Raw genomic sequence first — 23,822 nt, 5'->3', positions numbered from 1 at the left:
TATAGTATGTGTCTATGGCGGTTGAGGCTCTGCAGTGGCTGAGGTGCATTACTGGAAGATTTAGTGCAAGCCGCACATAGGAGGCGCTCTTTCACCAGATTGTTAAGTTCAGTTCTCTGTGAGGTTTGCTTTTATTGAGATTCACAGCTGTCTATATGAATGAAAAAGCAGCTGTGTACATGCATTTGACCTGTTACTGACATTTATCAACATACACATATAAATACGAAATATATCAGCCACATGTGTTTGTAAATCTAGCAGGAATTTTAGTTTAGCAAAAACATTCACGCACAAGTTTACAAAGACTGAAAAATGGGCACAAGGCAAATGTTCTGAACTTCTACAGCCATATTATAAATACTGGGAGTGATGCACCAATCTTTACACACCTGTTTATTCCTTTTGCTCTCTCTCTCTCTTTCATATCTCTGCACATACACCACACACTGCAGGTCTGAAAGCTTATAATACAGTAAAAGCACTGAGCATTATGGCCCGTATATTGTTGGTAATAGAGTGTGAAGTCTTAAACACACTTCTTAATGGCTCAGCCCTGTTCAGCAGCCTTGAACGGGGCCAGAGCCATCAGTCAGACCCCCTGCAGCAAAACCCCTCTGCCACCCTGCCTAAAGTTTGACCTGCAAATCCACACCAACTCTTTATACCGCAGTTGTGTGTACAGCCACAGTGATATCTCAGCTGAAATGTATCGTAAATTATCAAAAATGTTTATATGACACTGATCCTCTTTTCTATTAAATATTAGGCATTCACCATTCACAGCCATTTCACATTTGACTCTGGCGTTCTGCAGAAATTCTCTTCTCATTTGAAATTCAAAACAGAAGTAAAGGCAGCATTTTTGACACCTGAAGTAATGTCCTTTTGAATTAATCAACGCTTAAACTCATTGTCAGTTAGTTATTCAGGAGCTTGAGTGTAGGCGGCAGTGTGCTGGTTTCAGAATAATAAACACCAGATTCATCTTAAATCTCATAATGCACCCTATTAATGTTTGTAGGAGGCCGGTTCAGTGTGTGGTATATTTCACAGAGACAGAAAGTAAAAAACAGCCATCCAGAAAATTGGTTAATTCTGTCTCTGTCAGAGGAAGCTGTTATACTACATGCGACATGTCTAAACCCACGAGAGAGCTGCCAAAAATGCAGTAGTCGCCCAACGTGGGGCTCGAACCCACGACCCTGAGATTAAGAGTCTCATGCTCTACCGACTGAGCTAGCCGGGCTGTGACGTAGCGGATACAACTGTTCTTTAGTATTTCAAACCAAACCAGCGAACTAATTCACATCAAATGACAAAAAAAGGGTAATAATCGATAAAAATACTGAATTCGAATGACTTTTGGAGAAAAAATCCTTTTCATAAAGTAATAGTATGAAGAAGTAAAAACATCTGCTTATAAAAATCCTCACTGTCAATAAGTACTATTAGCATTAATGTGAATGGTTATACTTTTATAAAAAATCGTTTTAAAAAAATAAAGAAAGCTTTAGTCAAAAACAGTATAATGGAATTAAAAATATGCAATTCATTCATTTATTTAGTTTATACTAAATAATCACCATAATTTATAAGCACCAAACGTACAGACTGTTGGCTAATAGTTTATCTAATATGCACCGACCATGCATAACATTATGACCACCTGTCTAATATTGTGTTGGTCCCCCGGTTGCTGCCAAAACAGCCCTGACCCGTCATACACTGTGTATTCTGACACCTTTCTATCAGAACCAGCATTAACTTCTTCAGTAATGTGAGCAACAGGAGCTCGTCTATTGGATCGGATCACACGGGCCGATTTCTTTTGTCTCAAAAATTTCCTCAATTAGGGAAAAGGATGCCATCCAAACATAGTTGCTGAGGGTTGAAAATCTTGCTCAATGGCCTGGCAGTGTTTCTGGTATACCAGGGATTGAGTCTTTTTCTAATCATTGTCTTAGAATCAATTTTTGAAAGCTGCAAATGGGGAATTTGATGAAGACACACAGTCCCATCTTTCATTTATACACCGACCAGGCATAATATTATCACCACCTGCCTAATATTGTGTTGGTCCCCCTTTTTGCTGCCAAAACACAACAAAGTACTATGCACTGTGTATTCTGACACCTTTCTATCAGAACCAGCATTAACTTCTTCAGCAATTTTAGCAACAGTAGTTCGTCCGTTGGATCAGATCACACGGGTCAGCCTTCTCTCCCCACGTGCATCAATGAGCCTTGGCCGTCCATGACCCTGTCACCGGTTCACCACTGTTCCTTCCTTGGACTGACCACTGCAGACCAGGAACACCCCACAAGAGCTGCAGTTTTGGAGATGCTCTGATCCAGTCGTCTAGCCATCACAATCAAACTCTCTGAAATCCTTACGCTTGCCAATTTTTCCTGCTTCTAACACATCAACTTTGAGGGCAAAATGTTCACTTGCTGCCTAATATATCCCACCCACTAACAGGAGCCATAATGAGGAGATAATCAGTCTTATTCACCTCACCTCTCAGTGTTCATAATGTTATGCCTGATCAGTGTATTTATTTTCAGAACAGGGTGGGGCCGTAAAATAAAATTTCAGGTCGTCTAAGAAACTAGGACTCTATTTGGACTATAGTCATGTAATAAAATAAATGCTCTATTTGTATTTTGTTACTTTAAATCGTCTTTCTGTCACATTCCTGCAACCTTTTACTAGTACACACCACTGTACTGACCCATGTGAAGGACCGTAAAGGATATAAAGGTATGATACACCGGATAGGTTGATATAGATGAGTGTGATGTGGTGCAGTGTGCTAAACTAAATATGACGGGGTAAACTTCTGTAATCTCATAAAATCAGGGTGGCAGCATGTGGCACTGTGGGATTTATTGGGCTCATAATGACCACCCACTACCTCTCTAAAGTTACGTAACCCACCTTGCATGTTATTGCATTCTCGTTGTTTTGCGTGTGTGTATGTGTGTTTGTGCTGGGTTGGGAGCAGATTGCACACGGCATGCGGTGGATGTAGCTTGGTTCAGCACGGCTGAGCCTGCCCCCATGCCGATGCTGCAGTGTGTGTGTGTGTGTGTGTGTGTGTGTGTGTACACAAAGTCTAAGGGGTCCTACAGTCTAATGAGTGTGTTAAGTGTCCTTTGGTTCAACTTGGCAGCTGTTTGCTGTCCGAATGTACTGCTGCAATACGTCCAGCTGAAATGCTGAACATTCATCACTTAACGTGTGTGTGTGTGCATATGTGTGTGTGTGTGTGAGTGTGTTTGTGTGTTTGGCCACCGCTGGGGCATATACAGCTTCGCTCAGAAAGCTCAGCATTAAAGTAGTAGTAAAAAATTTTGGGGGGAACATTTATATTATGAAAAAATTCTAATAATACATTTTACAATTTGAAATATTAATATCAAAAAGACATAATATCCACAATATGTCAGAAAAGCATACTGTGACATTATTTAACACAATATTATCATAACACCCAGCACCACAATGCATGTGAACTGACACTAATAAACCCGTATAAAGCTTTTTCAACAATTTCTGTTTGGAGTCTGGTTGTGTTTAGTACTATTACTAATATAACGTGTTCCAGCATGTAAAGCTTCACTCATTCAGACTGGCTTCAGAAATTTAATTTAGGATATAGCTTTTGAGATTGTGTCCTGAATTTCTCTCTTTTGATTTATACGTCTACTTGATTGTGCGATAATTAATCTCGAGTCCCCCATGGAATTGATTAATGAGGAATTGCTGGAAAAACGCTACTTTTTTTTTTTTTATCAGAAAAAGAGCTTTCCTCTGAGGGTTGTTATCTGTTCTTTAAAGCGTCTTCATTTCCATTAGACATGATTTTGTCATTAACATTATCATTAAAAGTTTATCATGATGTCATTCTGTCCAATAGAACGGTGGCATTTTTACAGCTAATGACTGTATTAGAAATGCAAATGAACAGGGTGGAGGTTATAATGCTAGGATGGTGAGCGATATATTTCAGATATAAATTTGTTGCTGCAGACACACAGGTGGAGACACACACACACACACACACACACACACACACACAAAGGAGGCTTTGAAGGCATTTGTGACTGTAGCTTCACTGTTTGGGATTCCTCTGAAGAGAGGACATGGGGAGTGAGAACCTTTTTAGTAATTCTGACAAGGAAAGTTAAATGAACTTGAGCTCACTTGAAAATTTTTACTACAGAGCTATGGATTTACTCTCAACATGAACGTGCCAGATAAAGAAGCAACCGAGTGGCCTCCGTTCAATCAGAACCACATTTAACAATCAAACAAACAAGTGCATTTAAGCGGTGCTTGGCTAATCTTTATCTAATCTGCTGTTTAAAACTACAAGGCAGAATTAGTTGCCATGAGCACACGAAAAATACTGCTCTAAAAACCGTATACGAGGAATAAATGAATTCTTATGCAAAACCTTTATGCCTAGGAGTAATTAAACATACAGTAGTAGTAGTAGTGGTACAGCAGTAGGAGTTATCACTCAAAAATACACCAGAGGAGTCTCTTAACTCCAATAAAACAGGAGAGGACCATATAGATATATGAATTTGGACTGATGTGCTCAGGTGTTTTGAACTCTGTAATATTAACTGACACCATCTGGACCTGCACCATTCCTCACATCTCAAATACCCTCGACTGGACCCAAGCAGTGGCATCATTTTCTGTCATTGTAAAGAGACAGCTTTTGTTAATGTGAAATGAACTCTATCAATGGTATGGTCGACTTAGCTAAAATTAGACAAGTATACACCAACCAGGCATAACATTATGACCACCTGCCTGGTATTGGTCCCCCTTTTGCTGCCAAAACAGCCCTGAGCCGTCACGCACTGTGTATTCTGACACCTTTCTATCAGAACCAGCATTAACTTCTTCAGCAATTTGAGCAACAGTAGCTCGTCTGTTGGATCGGATCACACGGGCCAGCTTTCGCTCCCCACGTGCATCAATGAGCCTTGGTTCACAACTGTTTCTTCCTTGGACCACTTTTGATAGATACTGACCGCTGCAGACTGGGAACACCACACAAGAGCTGCAGTTTTGGAGATGATCTGATCCAGTCGTCTAGCCATCATAATCTGGCTCTTGTCAAACTCACTCAGATCCTTACGCTTGCCCATTTTTCCTGTTTCTAACACATCAACTTTGAGGACAAAATGTTCACTTGCTGCCTAATATATCCCACCCACTAACAGGTGCCATGATGAGGAGATAATCAGTGATATTCACTTCACCTCTCACTGCTCATAATGTTATGCCTGACCGTATATTAGACATCTGTTAGTTACCTTTATTAGTGATGTCATAAAAAATATCTACCCAAAAAGATTAAATAGTCCAATTTAAAGTGGCAAATGTAACACCTTTGTAACACAAATACTGATCATGGTGATCATAAGTGATTAAATACACTGGGTTTTTTACCGGTTCTCTCCTGCTCGGTTTTGGTCTGAGACCCTTTAGAGATACTTTGAGAGCAGTGAACAGTGAAAATGTCAACTATGTGGACTTTAGACAACTGATTTGTAAAATGATTCTAATGAAACATACTTTTCAGATTTCCTTTCACTGTTTACTGCACATTACTGCAGAATCACTTAAAAATCCACCATCCTACCATCCAGCAGAGTCTTCACAATTGCCACATTTCCTGATTGCACAGCTGGTAATATTATTATGCATTCCCATACTCTGCTTAAACCTGAAAAGGTGGAAATGCTTGTTTTCCTGTCTTTTTTTAAGCTAGCATGTCTGGGACGATTTCTTTTGTCTCAAAAATTTCCTCAATTAGGGAAAAGGATGCCATTCAAACATAGTTGCTGAGGGTTGAAAATCTTGCTCAATGGCCTGGCAGTGTTTCTGGTATACCAGGGATTGAGTCTTTTTCTAATCATTGTCTTAGAATCAATTTTTTGTAAGCTGCAAATGGGGAATTTGATGAAGACACACAGTCCCATCTTTCATTTATACACCGACCAGGCATAATATTATCACCACCTGCCTAATATTGTGTTTGTCCCCCTTTTGCTGCCAAAACACAACAAATTACCATGCACTGTGTATTCTGAAACCTTTCTATCAGAACCAGCATTAACTTCTTCAGCAATTTTAGCAACAGTAGCTCGTCTGTTGGATCGGATCACACTGGCCAGCCTTCACTCCCCACGTGCATCAATGATCCTTGGCCACCCATTAACCTTGCGCCAAGTTCACAACTGTTTCTTCCTTGGACCACGTTTGATAGATACTGACCACTGCAGACCGGGAACACCCCACAAGAGCTGCAGTTTTGGAGATGCTCTGATCCAGTCGTCTAGCCATCACAATTTGGCCCTTGTCAAAATCGCTCAAATTCCTTACTCTTGCCCATTTTTCCTGCTTCTAACACATCAACTTTGAGGACAAAATGTTCACTTGCTGCCTAATATATCCCACCCACTAACAGGTGCCATGATGAGGAGATAATCAGTGATATTCACTTCACCTCTCAGTGCTCATAATGTTATGGCTGATCAGTGAAATTTAGAACAAATTAGATGTCATCAATTCCCAGTATACTCAAACCAGAGGGGAAGAAAGTCAATAATAACCCAATAATAAGATATGCACATGGACTATCCATGGGATCCAACACAAAATGTTGTGAGAGCATATGTGTGTGGGCCACGTTGCTTAACCTGGGAGTGTACTGGACAGGCAACAATGCACAGCATCTATATTCCAATGTGTTTACAATGTTTATTAATTTGTCCGCATAAAGTTATGCTTCATACAGGCCAGGGTCACTGTGCTAAATTACTAATGTGTTTATATTTTCAGAAAACAGGACCAACCAGGATTTTTTTGAAAGGATTGTGGGCAGGTGCAAACAAAAATAATAACTCCGACAGCAGGTGGAGTCGGTCAGGCTGTCTGTGGGAGCAGGTAAAATTAGGATTTTTATTAATTTATTTTAAACAACTGGGGTTATAGATCAGTAAGAAGCTAATCATTGTTTAAAAAAATGGCTTTAAATGGCATCTACAGTGACATGGTTAGACAAAGATAATGGGAAAAAAATCATGAATAAATCATGCAATTTTTCTAAATATGTGTAAACTCTACAATCCTCCATGTGGTAAAACCGAAAGACATGTTAAAATATTGTTTATTAAAATAAAACAGTTACAGCAGTGATTAAAATGTGATGAAAAGCACAGGAATAATCCTACTATATGTAGACTATAAGTAAAAAAAATCTATTGAATTGTGTGGTTAAAACGTATGAATAAAAAAAGCCTACAATGAAATGACAAATTTTAATTTCACCTTCACTATATTCCCCACACACTCCCGCTATATAAATGTTTACTGAGGACTAAGCAGTTTTAGAACCACTCTTATTCCTTCCTCCCTCTGTCTGCCTCACTTCATCGTTCCTCTCCCCTAATCATTTTTTCTCCCTCACCTCAGCTCTCTCTGTGCTTTTATGTTATTTATCACTCTTTTTCTCACTGCCCTCAATCTAGCTGTATTCATCCCTGTTTTTTATCTTTTCCTCTTTTAGTGCTCTGTTTTGAACACCCATCTCTCTCTCTCTCTCTCTCTCTCTCTCTCTCTCTCTCACATTCTCTTTCTCTCTCTCTCCCCTCCTTCTCTTTCTCTCTCTGTAGGCGTGAGGGCAATCTGTGGCAGTAATGTTCCTGGATAGAGCTGAGAGTGTCAGTGTGAATCAGACAGATGAGCTGGCCAGGGGAGTTACAGTGCAGAGCAGTGCATTAATCCCCCCCGTCCACCCCTCCTTCTCTCTCTCGCTTTCTTTTTTATCTCACCCTCTATCCTTGACCACCTCAGAACCATGACTGCACCAGTGAACCCAAGTGGTTGAGTGACCATGCATACCACTTTCATTATTAGCAGTAGACTGACCTCACACCTGTCACGCACACACACACACACACACACACACACATTCCTTCATGTTAACACGCTTAGCTGAGAACTGTTTGTGGAATGTAAAATAAGGAAGTAAATGAAGTCAGACAAATCATTTTCAGCCTAATCTCTGCCCACTGCTTCAGTATGTTCAATTACACTATTTAAAGAATTTCAACATGTTTTTCTTGTACAGAGAAAAGGACGCACAACCTGTTTGCACTAAACTGAAGGCTAAGCCCAGTTTAAAACATGAGATCATATCATGCAAATTCAAAGTAATTCTCTAACCGGGCTTACAGTTCAGTTACTTATCTTAAAGCATATTATTCATGAACTACTATGAATTATTCAGATACTACATTTAAATTAATGCACTGTACTGCACTTAGGAGAATGAGAAATGCCTGAGCCCACCAATGCGTCCAAAGAGTTTAGGGCTTAAGTATGGACATAGAAATATGCCATTTAGAAATCTGTAGTTAAAGGCAAATATCTAAATGTGAATTGATTGATTTTTGTGCCTTGCATAAGGGGTTTATGAAATTATATTTCTAAAAAAATCGTTTTTGCTTTCGAAATACCTTCCCAGCATAGAGTTGTGGTATAAAGAACCTTTATTTCTTCTTTAAATACAGAAAATACGAATGTAAAATGTTCTAAATACAGTTCATGGAAAAAAAAATGAGAGGTTATGTGTTGGACTTGCCTGCAAATGACCCAGATTTTATCGCTCAGATAGCTGCGGCCAGCTGAATTCTGACTAGAAAAGTTGACGTGGCTGTCATGAAATTTGGTGGAAGAATACAGAAAAACATGCTGACACTATGGTCTCATATAAAACCATTAATCCAACATCTCTAATGAGGCTGAAGAGCCATTTCGTGCCCATCACCATATAAATCATTCAGTGAAATTCTGAAAAAAAAAAAAAACCCAATACAGTTCAGGAATGGGAGAGGGCATTGATGATGAATTAAAAATGCATGGAAATAAAGGCAATGGCTGTCGAAACAAGTCTTGGTGTACATGACAGGTTTAACTGGCTAAATATAGCCCGCTGGGCTAGCTGCTTTTTCAGAATGCTTCACATTATTTACGTGTCTGTGCTTGTGATGTCTATCTCTCCCTGCTCTTCTCCTTGCTTTCTTCATCCGTTTCTGTCACACTCTTTTCTTCTATGTCTTTTTTCATCTCTCATTCGGTCTACTGTCACATTCTCACTTGTCTTCATTCCTCTTATTCCTTCTTCTTTTCTCTCCCTCTTCTCTCATTTATATTATCACTTGCACTTCCTCACTATACGTTTTTCTTCCTTCTTGTCCTCTCTACAGATCACTGTGAAATCACACACAGTAACACATACACAGCAGTGCATATACACTCACACACAGCACACATTAGGCCTCATAATAAATGTTCTAACTGCTGTTATTTACACCGATCAGGCATAACATTATGAGCACTGAGAGGTGAAGTGAATAACACTGATCATCTCATCATCATGGCACCTGTTAGTTAGCAAAAATGGACAGGCGTAAGGATTTGAGCGAGTTTGACAAGGACCAGATTGTGATGGCTAGACGACTGGATCACAGCATCTCCAAAACTGCAGCTCTTGTGGGGTGTTCCCGGTCTGCAGTGGTCAGTATCTATCAAAAGTGGTCCAAGGAAGGAGTGAAGGCTGGCCCATTATTGGCCCATAAGTTAATGGTGGCTCTGATAATGTTATGCCTGATCTGTGTATACATGGGGTCTTCGATCTTGCTATATTATACAAATTGTGAAAATATGAATTAAATAATCTGACTGGAAATGCTTTCTTAAATATGAAAAAAAAAAGATTCTCGGCTTGATTAATGTTAGAAAAGTTGGTAGAAAGGTCCGCCTAAAAAGACGAAATGCGAACAGTAAAGCAAACAAATATTTAAAATAAATACAGCTATGAAAGTGGGGGATGGGGACGGGACAATGCTGTATTGAGATATATCTAAACATAAACATGGACACATTTGCAATGATGAAGAAACGAATGTTTTCACGGTTGAATTACCAAATGTCACCACAAGCCCGAGCAGGATCAATTAGCTACTGAAGATAAATGAATAAAGAAACAGAAAACATTAAACCTCTCTTTCATGCTGCTCTTTTCTATATAGGCACAGATAAAAAAAACAAAAAAAAAAAACAGCCGTAACCTTTGGAAAGTGTAGTCTAGTCACTTTTCCTTTCTTTTAACAACTTTCACATGACTTTAATTAACAAAAGCACAAATTCATTCATGTGTCTTTTCCCATCAATTCTTCTAAAACTCGGGAAATACTTGAATTGAACCCCAGCATGTGTTTGAATTTTAAATATAGATAAAACACCAATTGTATATGAAATTGTATAACCCTTAATCGTAATCTTACTATCATGATAGCTTTTATCTAATAAAGTAAATTATTTCTTGCTTTCCGGCTTGGTATGGTAGGCATCAAGGTACAGACAGTGTGGGAACTTGCGAGAACAAATCAGCAAACAACCTTGACACTGACAACAAAGGTACATGTGTTAAAATAGCTAGAGCATCGTCATCAGCTGCTAGTGGACCTCTATTACAGGTCCCTGATGATAGCCTGTATATCAGGTTAAGTAGTTATTACATTTATTTTTGTGCTATATCTACTCTCGTGTGAATCGAACCCTAGCTGCCTCCGTGAAACATATACGTTCTAGCTGCAACCCCGCCCCATGCCAAAGTCCAGAGTCAAACCTTTTTCTCACTTTCTGTACCGCTCACGCACTGTACAGGATTTGACTGCAGAAGTCTGAGCAGGACTCACCATGATGTAGTGCCTCTGCATCTCAGTCTTCTCACTGGCCAGCTTCTCGCACTCCAGCTTCAGACTACGGAATGAAATAACACAACTGTCAGTTCAGGTAACAGAAACAGTTAGTTCAGGTGAGAAAAACACAATTCTGCTTCAGATAAATATAGTTACATAACAGTTTTAAAAGCTAAAAGCGAAGCATGTTTTAGCTTACGAGAAAAATCGAATTCTAAATCTAATTAGCAAATCTAGTTCATAAAATCTAGAATGAAATGCATATAGTGACAAAAACTTAGATACCTGCCTTTATAAAAAAATGATTTAAAAAATGTCACTTAAAAAATAGAGGGGTCTAAAAAGCTTTTTTTTGTCTAATTTATTTCTTTATTTTTAGTCATTAGTAATAACGGGCTATTCAATATCGTTTTTAATCTGGTTATGACTATTTATAGTGCTCAAATCTAAATAATAGTAACTTTTCTTTTCTAGTTCCTACATGTTGTAGGTGTTAGTACCTCATTCAGAAAACACAAAATACATTTCCCATAATCCCCAGTCATCCAGAGAGCTCCAGCCACATCAGATGACTGACCACAAGCACACAAGCAGTACATCCCTATTCACGATCCCCTGACTAATCAGAAACAACTGTGCACAGTTACACAGACTCCTTTAAATAACTTTGTAAGGTCGTGCTTGTTGTTAACGCTGCCTTCTAGTCTTTTCGGAAAAATATGGTAATTACTAGGTGAATGCGTAACCATCTTTCCGAGTTGGGACATGCTAATAACTGTTAGCTGTTCAGTTGTTTATTTTCTTTCAGTAAGGCAAAATTAACTTCTTGTCAATGATACTCATGGTTTCCATTTTTATTTAGTACCATCCATTTTTCCGACCATACACGTGACCTTCTAAGCTAACATCAGCCGCATATATTCCTGTGGTTTTGCCCAGGTCTACATCAGTCTTTTGTTGATCTGATTTTGATTATTGATTTGTAGTTTGTAAATCACTCATCCCTTTGCCTAATATTTGGTTCTGATTAAAATATTGCTTTTTGGTTCATCTGCCCTGGTTATTCTTTATAAAGCCTAAACACAGCATTTGTATGCAAGCTTGAGCGTTGTTGACAATGGTAAATTTCCTCTCCTCACATTAAAAAAACAAAGCATCATTCTAGCAGTGCAAATCAGTACAGCTTCCCATCGCCAGGCTTAAAAAAAAAAAAAAAAAACAGATTACATGCTGTAGCCTTGCATTTATGAAACATCTTGCCTTGTGGAGTATGAATGTGACCTTAATTGATTTTGGGGTTGATGCTATATTAAACTTGCTAAGTACAATAAAGCCTCAGTATGATTCAGCCTTAATTCTTTGGATTCAGCCATCTGCCAAATTAATAAATGTAAACATAAACACAAGCTCTATGTATATTAATAGTTACTTAGTCCAGTCGACTCTAATTCTGTCACTGTTTAGCGCATGTCTGCCGGCTGATTCACTTGAACACGAGACATTTAAAGGCGTCCGTTTCTCTTATACTGTGTTCAGTATGAAAATCTCTGATGATGGAAAAGAAAGGAAATGTTCAACATTCAAGACTCAATGCACTAGGTCACTATTCAAATTTAAGCAAATCTGGGATATTGGGGGAAAAAAAAGGTCAGCTTTTATTTGAGTTGTATTCCTTTTTATTGATCGAAAATAGGTCATCAGGTTTAACCCAAACTTGAAGAGTCCATGAGAGCTCAAGTGCATGCTAAGAAATTCATGTAAGATTTTCTCTCCAATTTCATAACATTACAAAAGAATGCAAAATAGAAGCATTTTCACTAATGGTTTTAGACTGTTGGACCCAACTGTGCTTAAGTTTGCTTGTTAAAATGTATAATAATGTATAATTCATTGTGCCCTGCTGTTATTTGTTTTCTATGAATCATGAAGTAATACATGCATACTCTATTCACAGCATCCTTTCCAAATAGTACAATTTCTGATACTCATCTTTTATTCTGCAAGTCAGTGCGTATGGATTTTTTTTATAAAGTCATTGTGTAGATAGACTTCAAATAAAGCAGAAGAGTCCTTATTTCCACTTCCTGTAATAGAGGCCAGGGATGGGTGAATGGGACCAAGAATTAAGCAGCGTTAAATTCAACCAGCAGCCCCAGGGTCATGACTATTCCTCACCTGTGGTACTGTGCTTGGAGGAACTGGAACTCCTCTTTAATCCGGTCCAGTGTCTCCAGCACAGTGAACTTGAAGGACTGGCCAGGCTGCAGGGGAACCTGAGAGAGAGAGAGAGAGAGAGAGAGAGCGAGAGAGAGAGAGAGAGAGAGAGCAGATCATCCATGTGATTCATCATTTTATTACGTATCAATCACATTAAGTATCATATAGCTACCTTCTAATTTCAGATGGACACAAACAAGTGTCCTAAACCTGAGACTAACCGTGCAGCTGATTACTTGTATTTACTGATGCAGAAGCAGAAGGATGAATTATTTAGTATTTTATAGCCTATATTATCTGCTTAGATTCAGACAAATGCTTCAAAACATACTGGACTGAGCAGATGGACAATGACACAAAGCGTACTTCAAAAGTATGTTTACTACCTCTTAAAAACCGCTTACCAAAAATAGATTGTCCTTACCCAAAATGTAAGTTCTTCAGCCAAAACATGTCCAAACTTTATTCCTGCAGTTTTACTGATCTTAGCTAATTGATTATGTTTGGTCATTCTTCAACAAACTACTCCAACACTGTTTATAGATCTGCATCCTGCTCTCATCTCCACATGACAGGATCACAGTTAATCTCACACACACAGCCTGAACCAGACAGTAACCTTATTTATACACACTGTTCCTCATTAATTCCCTCACTTACTCTAATTCCACTAGCTATTTAAAGCACGGGCCACACTTAAAATGGCTGCTTTCCTGCTCTAATCTTCAGCTCTTTCTGTGGCCTGTGTGCCCTCCCTCTTTTTCCAGCCACCGTAGCACACTGCAGGACATGTGAGGAAGAACGGCTGAAAGTTTGCAGGTTTCAGAAGGAGCTTCATTAGTCTAGACAAGTGAATTTCAATTAAATTTCAATTAGGCTAACGGTGGAGGTCAGTCACTCCATGGGCTTTGTGGTAATTAAGCTGGAGGCTCAGCACTGGCTGGATGGGTTTGGCACATGCAGCACAGACGTGTGTGTGTGTGTATGCGTGTGTGTGTGTGTGTGTGTGTGTGTGTGTGTGCGTCTGTAGCATATCCCCACTGACCTTTTTCCACTCAGACAGACACAGACAGTGTTTGTGCACTCTAACTATCCTTTAGTGAGCATCCTTTAGAGCTATTACACCACAGCAGAGGCAGTTAGTACCATAAATTGCAGTATGTTGAAATACAAACACAAAAAAACAAATAAACCACATCTGAGCAAGAAAAAGTTCTAGGCCATGCATTATAGAAATAGGTATCACTTTGGTCATTCTGTCCTCCTTAACAGTTGTAAAAGGAGAAATTTCTCATATACTAATATTCAATATTCAATTTTAGTCAAATTATTAATCCAGAATAAGTGATTGTGGGTCAACAGATGCTGAGTTGATCAATTAGCAGTAGTCGATTAGCTCTAGAGTTTACATAGAATGATATATATACTTATATTATGTCGGTCCCCGTTTTTGCCCATCATGCTCTGTGTATTCTGACACCTTTCTATCAGAACCAGCATTAACTTCTTTTTGCAATTTGAGCAACAGTAGCTCGTCTGTTGGATCGGATCACACGGGCCAGCCTTCACTCCCCCCGTGCATCAATGAGCCCTGGCTGCCCATGACCCTGTCACCAGTTCACCACTATTCCTTCCTTGGACCACTTTTTATAAATATTGACCACTGCAGACCGGGAACACCCCACAAGAGCTGCAGTTTTGGAGATGCTCTGATCCAGTTGTCTAGCCATCAAAATTTGGTCCTTGTCAAACTCGTTCAGATCCTTATGCTTGTCCATTTTTCCTGCTTCTAACACACCAACTTTGAGGACAAAATGTTCACTTGCTGCCTAATATATCCCACCCACTAACGGGTGCCATGATGAGGAGATCATCAGTCTTATTCACGTCACCTGTTAGTGCTCATAATGTTACGGTCGATCGGTGTATTAGTACATTTATGAAATTTTACAAGTTGTTGTAAGTATCATAAGTTTTTCATTTCAAACTGACATGCTACTTTTTAGGTACAGCACACATGTTCCTGTCAAAGAAGAGGTTTTAAAACCTTCGTAGTGGTTTTCACAATTTAACTCTATAAGCAAACAAAGTATGCTACCCAGAATAATAATCAGTAAAAATAACTGGATAATGAATCAGCTTGGACACTGCCCTAAGAATAAGACCGTACTAATTGCTTTGTTTTTTGTGTGTAGCAAATCTTGGTATCCACCAGAGGTAAGACTGGCCATTACCTTGTCTGGTGACCTCTCCATCCCCTTCAAATATTTAAAAAATTTCAACCACCATGTAAGATGAAGCTGATCCTAAAATGCATCGGAGGTCCATTTATGGCTGAATGACTGCTTGCTGACACTGGGGTCCTGCTCAGCATGGAGTCATTTTAAAGCACATTGTGATAATAGCATAAACCTGTAAAAAATTTAATACTGGTACATGCCTAGACGTAAGCATATAAACAGGAGCAGAGTTAGAATGTCTGCTTAGTAATTGAGTGTCAGACAGCAGGGGGATCTAGAAAACCCAAACTGATCCAGCTAATCTAGGGGCTTGTGTGTGTGCATGTGTGTGCGTGTGTGTGTCTGTGTGTGTGGGTGGGTGGTTGGTAAGATAGACACACACACAGAAAGCCATGTGAGATAGTAGTCAGTCAGTCAGGCACAATTTAGATGAGCAGGAGCAAGTGAGAATTACCAAGGATTATCTACTGAGAGTGTGGAGGATGAGAAGCTGAGGAACAGACAGAAGAAGATGGAGAAAGAAAGAAAGAAAGAAAGAATATAATAATAATAATAATAATAATAATAATAATAATAATAATAATAATAATAATAATAATAATAATAATTATTATTATTATTATTATTATTATTATTATTATTATTATAGTTGTTGTTGTTGTTGTTTTTGAATTAATTATGACCAAAGATCAGATATTAAAATTTCCAGAGGCCCATTTTTGCAATTTGAACTGAATTTGGTCTCCCGACATTTTGTATCAGTATCAAAAACATTAAACAACTAAACAATGTTACTGTGGTAAAGCTGGGTTTACATTTACCACACATTTTGCAATGCTGATGTCAAAAACATTTTATTTTGCATTCATTTCTAAGAACTTTTTGGTGCATCTCAATGGGTTTTAATCTGGCAAATTTCAATTTTAATTCTCTTTTAATTTACAATAAATGGCCCATGCAAAAAAAACACACAATGAAAATAACTTTTTATCTGCTAACTTGCTAACACATAGGTTAGCAAGCTTTATTTGGGATCTTAGTAAATTAGGACATTGCTTTCATTTATTTTATATGGAATAATCTGAGTGAGATTGGTAGTATTATTTGAAATTTGGTATCTTGAAAGTAACTCCTCCATTTTGGATTTTCTCTACTGGAAAAAGATTTAGAGTTTAAGGCAAACAAAGTAGCTGCATGAATATTTGAGGGTGTGTGTAACTCAGTGTGAGGTTTTGCTTAGAAAATATATTTGCATCAGATGTAAATAACAATAAACTGTTGTCCATTGAATTCTATTGAAATAAATGTATTTTTACAGACAAAAAGCTAGAGCAACTTAACCTTAAAGTACAAAAGAAATTAGACCTGGTACCCGAACTTTTCAAAGTATTGGTGCTTGAAATCTGATGGAATCGTTTTGATCAGTCCATATAATTTGACTCAGCACTAAAAGAGACACACAGAGGGGGACAAAGGCACAAAGAGATATCAACATAGATCTATCAAGAGGGTCTCTTATCAGCAGTGAGGTATGAGCCCTTTCTCTGATGTTTCCTGACGTCTGATCACTTTGTGTGTGAGTGTTTGAGCTAACTGCAGTACCAGAGTTCAGACTGGGTGGTGAAGAGAGACTGCACTATTTCTGAAGCGTCTGTGCCAGTTGCATCACTGCCTCTTCCAAAATAGTCAGGAGACGGCCAGGGCCATGAAATAATTATCGGCTGGTGAAATATTTAGCAAAAAATGAGAGGAGAGATGAGGAGCACCAGAGTGTGGAGGGAAAGGGAGTATAGCTGTGATCCTGGGAGAGTATAACTGCCTTTGCATGCACATGCTTTCCACACTCCTCCACTCACTAACCAATGCTTAAACCCTGCAAGGCAGATCAGGCTCCTTGTCTATGTCCACTAGAAAAACACTCCATCATGGTAAGAACCACAACTGGATTTCGCATGCTACACAGTCCAGCACTGGGAATGGGTGCTCAGGTAATCAGTGCCAGTCTCCCAGCAGAAACCACTGTCCCAGCAGCTGCTATCCAGTAGTTTTCTACTCCATCTTAAACCACATTTAACACTCCAGAGTCTAAAGACTCAGCAAGTCACCATGGTTTCAGCATAGTTTGCTCTCACTTCGTTGGGTCAACCCAAAGCTGCAAATCCAAGGCTGGATTAGAAAATGCACACAGGCAGGAGAAAAACAACCTGGTGCCTTTCCAAAACCGTTCTCAGCTCACTTCTCTCACCTCTATGGCTTTACGTTGGCTGATGAAAACATTAGATTAGAAGCGAAAGCCATAACTGACTGTAACCTGCTTCGATTCCAAAATCCTGCAGAGTTACATAGGTGAGTTGGTCAAAATCTGCAGTCAGAATGGAACAATGGAAGGGCGGGAAGGAGAACATGTGCCAAAATGAGCAGCTCCTAGCTAAGTGAGCATGTGTGAGGCCTGGGGTTGGATATTTGGCATAGATGCTTCCCTTGGCCACCTGATTAGCGCAAGAAAAAAATGGCAGTCTTCCACACACACACACGCATACATTAGAACAGATATTTTCAATAAAAAAGCAGGAAGAGCAAGCTAACGACTGATGAAATCTGCATGGGATGCATGATCTCTTTTTAATTATTTTCAACAATATTAATGTCAGTACCAGTCAATGCACAACATCCTCTTAGTAACCTAGCTAACTAATATGCCTAAGGGAAGTATGCAATTTCCTATGTGATGTCCATGATCTGTGTTGTCAGTTAAATTCCTACCAGTTAATCACATAAAACTCCCATATCAGTGCAATACCAATATGGACCAATGCCCAACTCTTTTAGTTATTGGGCACACATGATGATGATTGGGCAAATGCTGTGATCAGGTCCACACATACTCACTTAGCTAGGAGATGCTCTTTCAGCCTCTTATTTTGATCCTCGTCTATTGGATCTGCCCCAGTTTCTAGCTGGTGCAACATTTTAGGAGGCTCGAAAGGGAGCTTTTAGTATCACTCCTCCCAGACAGAGGCGTTGCATAGTGAGCATTGCTAATATTTTGTCTTGTATTTAATATTAAGTCTTGTGAAGCATTCATCCAAAAGACTCCCTCAGCTGGTATTTTAAAGATGATAGAAAACACAACACTCAAATCTTAACTGGTTGCAGATCTGGTGAGTGTGAACATCACAGCATGTGATTTATATCAATTTCATCCTCCAAGTCCTTGTTCCCTGTGGATGGGGAGGAGTCAATCTGAAACAGACCACTCCCATCCACAAATATTTTTAGCATGGGTTAAAGGTGATCATTCAGACGAACTATCTATTAATTTGCAGTTCTTTAAGGGGACAAGTGAACCCAAACCATGACAGCAAAATAAACAAAAGCCCCGTAGAGCCTCTGTTTTTAACAAATATAGAGCCTCTGTTTTTCCTTTAAATTTGTCACAGATATATATATATATATATATATATATATATATATATATATATACACACACACCAACCAGGCATAACATTATGCCAGCCTAATATTGTGTTGGTCTCCCTTTTTCTGCCAAAAAAGCCCTGCCCATCATGCACTGTGTATTCTGACACCTTTCTATCAGAACCAGCATTAACTTCTACAGCAATTTGAGCAACAGTAGCTCATCTGGTGGATCGGATCACGCGGACCAGCCTTCACTCCCCACGTGCAACAATGAGCCTTGGCCTCCCATGACCCTGTCACTGGTCCACTGGTCCTCTGGTACTGTTCCTTCCTTGGACCACTTTTTATAGATACTGACCACTGCAAACCGGGAACACTCCACAAGAGCTGCAGTTTTGGAGATGCTCTGATCCAGTCGTCTAGCCATCACAATTTGGCCCTTGTCAAACTTACTCAAATCCTTACGCTTGCCCATTTTTCCTGCTTCTAACACATCAACTTTGAGGACAAAATTTTCACTTGCTGCCTAATATATCCCACCCACTAACAGGTGCCATGATGAGGAGTTAATTAGTCTTATTCATGTCACCTCTCAGGGTTCATAATATTATGCCTGATCTGCCTGATATTATATAAATATATATATATATATATATATATATATATATATATATATATATATATATATATATATATATTATATACATACACATAAACAGGGTAAGACAGAACACAGCTTTCCCAAGCACACATACATGTTATCATTCTCTTCAAATACAGACTGCACTAGAGCAACCTGCAGGGGATTCACACACCCATTTCATCATCATGTGTTCACACAACTAAACTCCATTACTTAATGTATAAGACCCCTACTCTCTCATGAAAGGTGTGCACTGTTTATCCCAAATAAGTCTGCAGCTTTCGTCTGAAGAGCCGACTCACATTACTAACCGCTTACACCATTTAGCTCATGGAAGTGTGTGTCCCAGTGTGTTTACTGTGCAGAAGCAACCTAGAAACAGAGACACAGGAACCTGTATATGGTATGGTACTAAGTGGGTGTCAAGGTTTTTGTTTTGTAACTGCACGGAAACTGATGTAGCATTTTTAATGGGCATAAAAATCAATCAATTAAATTGCCATTCTTGATTTTGTAGGCAATTGGAAAGATGTATGATCAATGTTCTATACAACAGATATTTTTGCTGTAGAATTTAAAAATTGACACTTTATTTGTTTAAATGGAAATGTTAAGTTTGTTGCTTGTATTTTTATTTAGTCCTACCAAATATATATATACAAAATAATTAAGGGACTAAAATCAAAACACAGAATTTGCGTACCATCCGACTCTCTCTTAGGCAGGATAAGGCTTATAATCACTCCAATCTCTTTTTAGCAACGACAACAAAACATCATGGCAAAAACACTGGAGGGCTTTTTCACAAATCCTAACATGTATATTGCTATTAATGCTTGTAAACAAGTGCAAGCAGAACATTTCAAAAACACTTAAAATTATATTCTATATTACAGATATATATGTATTTGTTTCTGTAACAGTGAAGTCGAATGCTACTGTAAAAGTACTACTAATGTTCTTTAAAAAACGCATAATTTATCGCAAAGTAACATCACGTAGCACAGCCCTACCAACCGCAAAAATTCTGTGGTGTTGATGATCGCTACCACACGTCCTGGCACTGTTTGCCTTGTAAAGCAGGTCTTAACCTATACACACTACATACATGCATAGGAACAGAACAAACAGAGGCTGGCACTGACATGATTTAGTGATGTCTACGATCTGCAAGATCTGCCTTTCTAGGAACTGAACTGATAGTGATGACTGAGAAGCTACAGAGTTTCTGACGGATTTACTGCCCTGTAATTGATTTTGTCACCTGTTTGGCAACTCAGCAGCAATGGAATACATGTTACAAATACATGCCGATGGTCCCAGATGCTATGAACCAAGCAAACACATTTCCCCAACATTGAAGGCGTATATGCATACACTCAATCATATCATTCTTTCCATTTTCTCTGCCGCCGGTGAGATATAAAAAGAAACACCTGCTCCAACTACCCTCTGGAGTTCATTCCTCCTGGAGAATGCTCTCTATGGCTGTAACTCTACCAATACAGCAGCTTTTACGCATATGATGGTTAGGCAGTGATACAGTATAGAGAGTTGCATGGGGAGATATTTTAATCAGGCTGTGCTAGGATAATCGTTTCACGCCAGCTGAGTGAGACTGAATTATGGATTCTCAGTGGTCTCTAGCGGGAATACATCAAACAGGCCACTGACCCGTATGCTTTCAACACCTACCTGATAACAAGCAAGCGCACTGTGACTGGTCCTCCTTTCCATGAACTCAAGTGTCTAACATGCCAGAAGGTTATTATACAAAGTATAATGCCCACAAACACAAATACACACACACGCGCGCGCGCCCACACAACTTAAAATAAACCAGCTACTGAGAACACCTGGGTGCAGCTGACGGGTTTCTGTGTGTGTGTGTGTGTGTGTGTGTGTGTGTGTGTGTGTGTGTGTGTGTTTGATTGAAAGCCTCTGAAGAGAGACATCTCTCTCCCAGCAACTGTTTTATCTATGTCCTCCCTGCTCTTACACCTTCACTGAACTAGAGAAGAGTGCATGTGCATATGCGCATCACTGAAAAGAGAAGGAATTAAGAAAGATAAATGGAGACTGAGAAAGGAAGAAAGATAAAGGATGAAAGCAAAGGAGTGTCATGCACTTACCGGGTGTCTACCCTGTGGGTACATGGTCAGTGCAGAGACGCTCGTTAGGAGTCTGATGGATAGTGGGCTCCCTCAGCTCTTTGCACTCCTGTAAAGGGGAGAGGTAGAGGTTTTAGCAGGGACAGAGCCCAGGATCCAGAGTTGGGAACCCGGCTTCAGCTTCAGCAAGTCTGGACAAACTGAGTGCATCCAACAAGAGCTGATGCAAAATTAATTCCAGAAACTCCCACTGCTGACTTTTTCTCCACCTTTCCTCCTTAGAGGAGTGAAAGTCACACTCTCAGCTGTCCTCCTCTCTCGCGCTCTGATGAGTCTGACTGCTCTGATGAAGCCGCAGTCACATCCAATTGTCCCTTCTCTGTCCTTCCTCAAAGCACACCAACAAGGTCCAAAAACAAACACACACCTCCATCCGAATCGAGCCAAGCGACTTCCTCTTGTAACACAGAGAGACAAACTAAAGGGATTTTTCCCCCAGCCAGAATGAGAGTGTAAAAGAAAGGGGGAGAGAGTTAAAAAAAAAAAAAAATGAGGATGGGAAAGAGAGAGAGAGAGAGAGGGAGAGCTTTGTTTTTAATCTAAATCTAGAGGAGGGAGAGGGAGAGAAAAAAAAACACAGGAAAGCAGGAAAGAACAGCAGGTCACTGGAAGATCCAGCAGGCTTTTCAGCAGCGAGCCCTAGACTGTAATATATTGTGCCTGTTGGCTTCAACACAAACATGAACAGCCTGCTCAAGCTGCAGTTAAGGTGGAACAGTGAAGATAACCGAGAAAGAAAGAGATCCAGAGAGAGAGAGAGTGAGTGTGTGTGTATGTGAGAGAGAGAAAGAGATAGAGAGAGAAAACACTCCTGTACACACATGTGTAATATATGGATTAATTAAGCAATAAATGCAGTATATACACAATATGTACTTATTAATCTAGCCAACTTACTTGCATCATTCTTAGCAACAAAGAAAGTTGTACAGTTTGTCAGGTTTGTCATCTGAAATATAACCAACCATAAGGCAAAGAGACACACTCATGCATCTTCAGGAAAAATACTACCAAGTTAATTTTAACAATTTACTAACCAGCTAGTTATATGAGTACGAGGAGGACAGACATACTTCCAAATTATAGTTATATATATTTTTTGTCTGTACAAAATTTATTTATTTGTGTGTGTATATATATTTTTTAAATAACACATTATTAATTTATTGACTGTTATTAACCTTTGATAAGATTTTTTTTTAAAATATAGTCCTGATATAAAAGATGTGTATTTAAGAGGCCAGATAAAAGCAATATACACCGATCAGGCATAACATTATGACCAGCTGTCTAATATTGGTGTTGGTCCCCCTTTTGCTGCCAAAACAGCCCTGACCCATCATGCACTGTGTATTCTGACACCTTTCTATCAGAACCAGCATTAACTTCTTCAGCAATTTGAGCAACAGTAGCTTGTCTGTTGGATCGGATCCCCAAGTGCATCAGTGAGTCTTGGTTGTCCATGACCCTGTCGCCAGGTCACCACTGTTCCATCATTGGACCACTTTTGATAGACACTGACCACTGCAGACTGGGAACACCCCACAAGATCTGCAGTTTTGGAGATGCTCTGATCCAATCTTCTAGCCATCACAATTTGGCCCTTGTCAAACTCTCTCAAATCCTTACACTTGTCCATTTTTCCTGCTTCTAACACATCAACTTTGAGGACAAAATGTTCACTTGCTGCCTAATATATCCCACCCACTAACCGGTGCCATGATGAGGAGATAATCAGTGTTATTCACTTCACCTATCATTGCTCACTTGACTAACAGTGGACACAAAAGTTATCATTACACCCCAGTTTAAGTCAACCAGGCTTAATAATGATCAGTAATGGTCATTCAGGGTCATCTCAAGTCAGTTTGTGCTCACTGGAAAAGAAAGGAAATGCAAAAAGAAACCGAGCAAAGCAAGGGAAAGTTGACAGAGAAAACAAGAGACTGAATGAAGGACAGTCAGGTGAAATATGATTCAATTTGCAACCAATACTGATCAAGTGCTCAGTGTGCTTTTACACATCTACTGTCTGTTTGTGTCCCTTCAAGAAAAAATGTGGTATTTTAATGACTTCGGTCATGATTGCAACAATCATGATCTCGGTTCATAATCAGATCTCAGTTCACCATCAGTGTGTTCTCAAATCTATAAAGCTCTCCATCAACTGCTAAACTCATCACAATGCTTTATCACACCATATAGAAACCATCCGCAAAATGTCCTGTGTATTTCTCTGACTCTTCCTTGGTAACCACATCACTCTTGACTCCTGGCTTTATTCTCCTTATGGCATGCTCTCTTCTTTCACCCCAACCCAGTTCTCCTGAGGTGT

At 39.3% G+C, this 23,822-nt stretch overlaps 1 protein-coding gene and 1 non-coding gene across 5 annotated transcripts in view; both read right to left on the bottom strand.

Annotated features, from left to right (window-relative positions):
• The window catches only part of tle2b (TLE family member 2, transcriptional corepressor b), a 73,937-nt gene extending 51,816 nt beyond the window's left edge, over positions 1-22,121 (bottom strand). For all 4 annotated transcript variants that reach the window (XM_058401152.1, XM_058401153.1, XM_058401154.1 and 1 more), the window contains exons 1-3: positions 21,449-22,121; positions 12,972-13,069; positions 10,794-10,857 (exon numbers count right to left, since the gene is read on the bottom strand). In XM_058401152.1, the coding sequence (XP_058257135.1) occupies positions 10,794-10,857; positions 12,972-13,069; positions 21,449-21,472 (186 nt within the window). In that variant the 5' untranslated portion in view covers positions 21,473-22,121. The remainder of the gene's footprint in view (positions 1-10,793; positions 10,858-12,971; positions 13,070-21,448) is intronic.
• On the bottom strand, positions 1,177-1,249 carry trnak-cuu (transfer RNA lysine (anticodon CUU)). The gene has a single exon. It is a non-coding gene; the product is annotated as a tRNA-Lys (tRNA).
• Positions 22,122-23,822: the final 1,701 nt, after the last annotated feature.

This window comes from Hemibagrus wyckioides, linkage group LG10 (assembly GCF_019097595.1).
Source record: "Hemibagrus wyckioides isolate EC202008001 linkage group LG10, SWU_Hwy_1.0, whole genome shotgun sequence".
Classification (NCBI taxonomy): domain Eukaryota; kingdom Metazoa; phylum Chordata; class Actinopteri; order Siluriformes; family Bagridae; genus Hemibagrus; species Hemibagrus wyckioides.
The sequence above is the reverse complement of the archived record's forward strand: the minus strand, read 5'-3'. Positions and strand labels throughout refer to the sequence as shown.